The following is a 7,500-nucleotide window of genomic DNA, read 5'->3' on the forward strand; positions in this document are numbered from 1 at the left end:
AACACAGCTATATGCATTTACTTTCCCTGAGGGCCTGGCCCTGATATTCAAATTATTCCCAAGCTTTATTCTCCTATTTAAATTTCTGAAATAAATCACTGTGCTAATACAGTTTCTTTTCATTTTTAAGGGCAATTAGTAATGAAATTAAATACGATTGCTTCAAGTATTACACGTTACGCATACATCTTTATTAATATAGCCACAATCTCCAGAACCAAACATTTGGCCAGCACAGCACATGGAAATGTCTCATTAGGGTACCTATTTACATATGTGTTCTCAGCTCATGGATGAGAGCGTTCCAGTGGCAAGCAGTTGTCCCCATCGGCACTGGTAGGGGACACCTGCTTAAACCACAAGGACGTTCTGGCTCCATTTAAGCAAAATTATGTCCTCTCGCTTCCGTAAGAAGGAGGGGTGAAGCTAATGGGACTGCATGTGGGCTAAAGGGGGAGCATCCTTTAGCTCTAGAAACTGCAAACACATGCTAAGCACTCTGAAACATTTAAAGATATGGAAAAGCTCAAGAAAAGATTAGTGCATCTAATATTTACATCCCTGGTTCTCTGGTGCTGCTGACCATGTGTGGCTGTCACATGTCCCCAGGGAAGTGGCTGCAACCGCTTTTGGACAAACGACTCCATCCCACACTGGTGGTTTGTAGAGCCTTTTTGGGCTTCTCCTGCTGCTGTATAAATGTTAGATGGAACTAAAGTAAATTTCTGTATTTTACACAACTTTGTCAGAAGACAAAGTCACAGTGTGCGCACAAACACACAAGTGTGTATCTTCTTAAAAAGTGGAAATAAAGCAGAAACGCCAGCAAAAAAATATCCCCACTTCAGCACACCTGGCTGTGTGAACTTGCAGGGGCCAAGTCACAGGGTAGCCCCAGAGCAGTCCCTCCTGAGCAGCACTGCCAGCTCTACATCTGCCCATGGCACCTCATCGGAGCAGTGTTGCCTGAAACACTCCCTCTGATTTTTCCATTCCAGGTGGATCCACTCTGAGAGCAAACCCTCCACTTGGCCCGCTGCACCATTTGCAGCTTTTTTTGTGTGTGTTTAATGATTCTTGACCAGCCATTTAGCCTAGGAAGTGCCTGTATTGCTTCCCCCCCTCCTTTTTATAAATGTTGTCACCATCCACTCAGCACATGGCATTGAATAGAGGAACCTCCAAGGACACGGCTGTGAGGGGCAGAACCGCATTGAGATGTGCAAGCAACATTAAATAAAAAAAATAAAGGGGAAAAACTGCCAAGAAACTTGACCAAAGAAAACTGATCAGCAGAAACTGGGCCAAGTTCACAACCTGTGGGATAATCTTCCACTGAGACTGAAAAAACCATAACCCAAAAGTGGTGAAAAGAGGGATTTCTGTAATTTGTTTGGGGGGAGACATGCAGGGGTGTGGGGGAAACGATATGTAACAAACTAATTTAAGCTAATGTCATGTTTATAAAGTTACTTAGATAATGACACCATGCATACCATTATAATCATTAAAACACAATCTATGGGTTTAAAAAAAAAAAACTTAGATGATTAACACAAAATCAAGTTGATGTGAAGGAACAATTACTTTTAGAAAAAAAAATCAGGAGGTCCTAATATTCTGTAGAATGAGGGAGGATGCAGCTGTATGTCGACAGCTTTCATATCCTCATTTGAATAATGTGGCCTGAATCTGTCACTTTATTCATCCTCCTTATGCTCAGTGTACTCTGCATCAACAACAAATTAAGTTGTAAATAAGAGACAATCATCACTTTTGTTTTTAAGCAGCTTCTGCATGGAGAATTTCAATGTAGTGTTTCTTTTTGACAGAAAGAAAGGGATTCTACACTCTGCTTATGTAAGCACAAATATGAGGAAACCAACCGAAATGAAACAATAAGGGAGCACTTGAGAACTGCTCCAAAATGTTCTTGGAAGTACATTTCTACCACCACAAAAATCTCCTTTTTTAATAGGATATATAATGAAGACTCTTTAATTTACTGTAATAATTTTCCTTTGCTTTAAAATTTCTATTTTTTTTAGATTTAGAAACATTCCCTTTCCTTATCCAGGCACAAGCAGGCAAGCAGGGTACACCTCAACAGGAAGAACAAGTGAATAAGGTCAGGATGTAACCTTTATGTACCCAGAAATATTACAAATCTCTAACATGATAAAACATTACCATTTTGTGAGAAAATACAGCATGCAGTAAGGTGAAAGAAGGAGGGGGAAGAGATTTTCTTACCTTTACATCAGAGAAGTAGGTTTTCAGCATATTGGAACTTGGGTACCGGGTGTAAAAGAACATGAGCTTGGCCTTTTTCAAGTGATTCGGTGACAAGCCTTCCTGCATGTAGAATTGAATTAGTAAAGGAAAATCCTTTTCTTGAGAAAGCTGTTTCTGAACATACAGAGCTAGCAAAGTGCCCCGTTAAATACGGTTCCCCAGACTACAGGAGAAAGAATTAACATCTGAACTGCTGCGCTGTAATTTTCTATAAAACAGGCAAACATGGGATGAGAGGCCATGTAACTTTAACCCTGTGTTTCCTATCAGTTTAGGTGCTGGGTCTCAGGGACCTTGCAAGTTTACAGATTGTGTACCATATGTACATTCACTTGTTGCTACGGAAACAAAAGCAGGAAGCATGTGCCACAGAAAACTTATCGGGAGCTTTTTTCTCCTTCTACTTTGCAATGCCAGCTAAAGTTTCTTTTCCTCTCAGTGTTGTGCTGCTTGCACACAATAAAACCAATGCATGTAAGACAATCAGAGGCACTTTATGATTTTGAGCAGTTTTACACAGACAGCACATTTCACCTGTTCCATTCCTGTCGATAAATTTTAACATCTTGGGTAGATCTCCCTAGTCCTGCTGCTGCTTTGCTCCAGTGGCTCGCCTGCAAATCAAAGTGAAATTTGTAGCAGGCAGAGCCCCTTGGCCGCTGAATCCCTCTGCCACAAACTTGTCGCCTCCTGATTTACACAATTAACTCCTTGGAGAACGGAGCTGTATTTGGGGCTAACCAATCAATACATGAGGGCTAGCAGATCAATAAATGGCCACTTACCCTATAAGGCAGCCTATTTATCCTGGAAACATCATTACCTTTTAGATCTGTAAACAGAAGCAACTAAAAGAGTTCCCAAGGGAATGTGAAGCTAACCATAACAATCTCAGCTTGCTGATTTTTCTCCCAGCTTCTTGGCTCCCTTTTGTGAACTGCGTGCTAGGACGGCTCTGGTCACATCTGTGCCGCAGGCTGGCCCTGCCATTTCCTCAGCAAATTAATGGCTTTATAATTTATCAGGAATGAAGATGCACGTGGAGAAAATCAATGTGGCCCCCACAAGGTCAATTAAGGGTTCTTCCCAGAAGCTTCTCTAAGGACTGTTTCTCCTAAACACAGTTGTTGAAAATTTCACTCAGTTCACACCTTATGGCAGAAGAAGGTCAACCAAGTTGGCAGATATGCTGCAGCCAAGGTGCCTCTTCTGCCTTACAGCCGGGTGCACGTCAGCACAGAACATCCCACTCCAGGCCTCAAGATGGGAAACCCAGACTAATTTTTATAAGCAACCTACAGATTATTAGCTAGGCTTTTTCAGCAAAATTTTCACTACTCTTTTTCACTAATTCCTGAAATCTGCTGAAACCCTCTCCCTTTATTTCAGTTACAAAATTCATTTTTAGATTAGAAAAATGTAGCATTAAAAAAGAAAAAGGCATTGACAATATTAGTTTAAAAACCTCTTATTATCTGGAAGTACATGGAAAACGGCTCAGCTGAACTTGCATTTTGTTTTAGATGCTTAATGATTACAAAGAAGATAATTTATGACTGACATACTTCTTGTGCCAAGAGAAGAGTTGAAAGAACCTCCAGTTACCTCCATTAGACTGATAGAGAAGTCTAAAAGAGCATTACACTCTGCAGTGCCATCTGTCAAAATACGTAAGTGAAATAATAGTAGCAAGCTGTCACCTATTGCTCAGTGATAAGAGTTTCAGACAAATCAAAACTTCTATGCCAGAAATCCATTTTGCTATGTGATCCTTTCAGGAAAGTGGGGGTCCAAAGGGGAACTCCAGTAGGAGAGAAAAATGTAATCCTGAGTCTCCTTAATTTGCAATTCCTCTGACGCCGACAACATGTTAACATCGGGTTTGGTGTATATTCTCTTTCAATGCAAGCTCAAGGATGGACTTAAACTTCAAAAACCCCCTCTTACATTTGCTGGATTTAAACATATCAGACAGTTGTCTAAGCATTTGGGTTCCTTCTGCATTTAGGATTTTTAAATATTTTCTGCTCTAATGGCAGAGGATATTGATATTGAATGAAGCATGTATTAAAAGATGCTCTGAGACTCAAATTCCCAGAAATCCATTTTTTATTAAAATTATACTTGTTCTTAAGCACTTGGCAGCCTTAAAGTAATATCAAATATGCAACAAATCTGTATATCTTGATCCTAAGGTTAACGCTTTACTGTGATAAAAGATATGATCTGTAATAATCTAGCAAAAAATAGTTAATGACAGACTTAAGAGCTAAGAATTAGATAACCCATTGCTATTTCAGAAAAAAAAAAAAAAAACCAAAAAAACTGAACTGACCAATTGCTTAATTTCCTTTTTAAGTGCTTGGGCTGAAAAGCAACTGTTCTTCCAAGAAAGCACTAGCTGTTTCCAGGATACTTACACACGCACAATGACTCATGATGAAATAGATTCAGTAAACATACAGCTGTACCGAACACGAGCTAAGCCCCATTCAAGGCCAGGAAAGAAAACGAGCACAAATAAATATTAAGGAGGTAAAGGGAGGAGGGGTGCCGAATGGAACGCAAACAAGCTCTGTCCCAGCAGCTCGTGTGGCTTGCCTCAATTCTCTTAGCTATAGCTTTGTGAAGACAGATGACATTCAATTCTATGGGTAATGCAAAATAGACAATAACTGCTGAAACTTGAGCCAGCTGCCAGGTGTAAAAAAAAAAAAAAAAAAAAAAAAAAAAAAGAAAAGAAAAAAAAAGGAGAGAAAGAAAAGATGATAAATCCATAAATTAATGAAAGACATCTGCTCAGGAACATAAAAGATCAGAGGAATAGTGTACTGCAGCTGAACCTAGAGCAGTGCTCAAACAACCTGAGAGTCTCAGTGTTGTAGGTTTACACAGTACAACATTGCCTCACCTAACACAGCAGCAGCAGAAAAATGGCAAAGCTCTAAGAAATAGGAAGTGAAAGGCTGGGAACAAAACATATGGGGACAAAACATATACATGCTCTCATATATTTTAACAAGAGAAGCAGAGGAGTGGCACTAAACAGCATTTGATTCATTTGCACTTCAATCCTCCTCCCAGGTAATGCTTCTCTTTTGCAAAAATATTTTTCAGCAGAGATGATCTTTCACTCCTGTTACTCTCAGCCTGAGCCCCCACAAATGCTCTAACAGGCTTTTCTAGCCCACGCATTCACTGAGCTGAAGGAAAAGTGGTAAGAATAGGCTGTAACAGGTTAAAAAAATCTGCAGCAGCAAAGCCAAGCTGCTCCTTAAGTTACACCTCAGGTACTTTTAATCAGCAAAGCTCCAAATAACTGCATCTCAGAGCATCTTCAAATCCCTCCAAAGAAGGGCTGGCTGGCTGCAAAGCATTTGTTCATCACCCAGGTTTTATCAACACCACGGAGTTATCCAGCTTGCTATACAATCTCCCCTTTTTTTTAAGTATAATTAGTTTAATTCTAGTCAGATGTAATAACTCCTCATTTCAAAATGTTGTAATTCACTAATTATAGCTTTCACATATTGTGACTTTGAAACTTATTCCAGTTGGATTGGAATTCTGCTTAAAAATAAATAAAATTGTAGAAAGTTGCACTAATGTTTCTAAGCCCTCCTGCCAGGGAGAACATGCTAAACTTCTTCACCTTTACAGATGTCTTAGCAGCACACAAACTGCTGTTGTGCCTCAATTTTGATCTATGCAAATGTTTTGTGACTGAACAAGGCTATTTTTCTTGAGATGCAAAGAGGATGCATGACAAAGAAAGATCATGCAGAAAAAACAATTCACTGTCTGTTTCTTTTTGAATTTGAATAAAACTTAATATTTGATTAAACAGATTAGTTTGCAAAGATACAGACTGCATTCATGACCAAGATGGGAATTCAGACTGCAGGTGCATCTTATCTTGTTTAGCAACATACACAAACATTAACCATTTCCTTCTGCAATTCAGCAAAGAATGATCAGATACATTTTACAGCCATTGGTTTAAAAAAAAAAATCCAAGAAAACAAAACCCAGGCTAGTTTAGTGTTTAACTTACTACTAAAACCTGAACTTGGCTGTATCTGCTGGTCTTATGTTCTCATCCTGGCTTCATTGTCCAGGAAAACAGATGTTACTTTCTACAGGGAAGAAAGATCTGCTTCTTTCAAGAAATATATTCCCTATACATGCACATTCAACCATGTAAAATAAAAGTGCCATGACAGAATTGACCAGAAACAAACAACCTCCACACCATGCCTGTCCCTGGAAAATTGTAAGCTACCTGGACATATAAGCTGCTGCTAGTAAAAAAACATCCATCCCTACAGTTGAGCTGTATACCAGGGTACACATGTAGAAGCATTATTTAATAAATCTGGTCTGTATCTAAACCCAGAACAAACTGCAGTCTGCACTATTGCCTAGGTGGGAAAGTTAGAGTGCTTTCCTGATGGCAGAGAAAGAAGCAGGGCACTTAAAAAGAAAAGGGATCACTGTAGCACCAGGCATTTCTCCTGGCTATCCCTTGGAGCAGCAGGGGACTCTTGCACCGCTGTTTCAGCAGAAGCAACAAGCTCCGTTAGCGAGCACCAGTGAGAATGAGCAGCAGACAGGAGGAGAAATAGGGGAGAGATGCTCCTCGGGTGGCAAGGATCAAGTGCAGCCCTAGAACTACTCCTAGTTCCCACTCTTGGCATGTTTCTCCTCTCCTCATTGCTCTCCCAGGATGGGAGAACTACTTTAATACAAAAAACAATTAGTATGCCACTGTACTGTTTAATAGAAATTAATTGTCCTGGCCTGAGTCTTGCCCTCAGCTGCCTCTCCTGTTGACCACAGGACTACTTTCCAAGCAACTGAACTTGCATTTCAATATGCAGGAGAGATCTTTGGTTTGGAGCTCCCCAAGTAATTAGGGCCACCTCTGAGTGATGTTGCTTCTAGACTGCCTCCTCTCTTTTGCCTTACAATGTAGTCAGTGAAGAGAAGGTTTCCCTGTTACCAGCGCTTGACAAGATCATTTTCTGGGTAAGAGGTACCTCAAACACCACATCCACTACCAGATGGTTATCAAAAACACCAGCACCTGAAGAAGGTGCTTTCCAACACAAAATGTTTTCACCTATAGAAATGCGACTATTCACACAGGTTAGATAGACAGCACTAGACCCAGACTAGACCCAAGCTGGATCAAAGAGTGGTGGT

The 7,500-nt window shown here is 40.1% G+C and overlaps 1 protein-coding gene across 8 annotated transcripts in view; it reads right to left on the reverse strand.

Annotated features, from left to right (window-relative positions):
• PROX1 (prospero homeobox 1) overlaps positions 1–7,500 on the reverse strand; it is a 49,918-nt gene that overhangs the window by 31,159 nt on the left and 11,259 nt on the right. For 7 of the 8 annotated variants that reach the window (XM_068185704.1, XM_068185703.1, XM_068185701.1 and 4 more), the window contains one exon: positions 2,254–2,359. In XM_068185704.1, the coding sequence (XP_068041805.1) occupies positions 2,254–2,359 (106 nt within the window). Of the gene's footprint in view, positions 692–2,253; positions 2,360–7,500 lie in introns of all 8 variants that reach the window. The other variant, XM_068185708.1, reaches the window with a different exon arrangement.

Source organism: Anomalospiza imberbis, chromosome 3 (genome assembly GCF_031753505.1).
Source record: "Anomalospiza imberbis isolate Cuckoo-Finch-1a 21T00152 chromosome 3, ASM3175350v1, whole genome shotgun sequence".
In the NCBI taxonomy this organism is placed as follows: Eukaryota; Metazoa; Chordata; class Aves; order Passeriformes; family Viduidae; genus Anomalospiza; species Anomalospiza imberbis.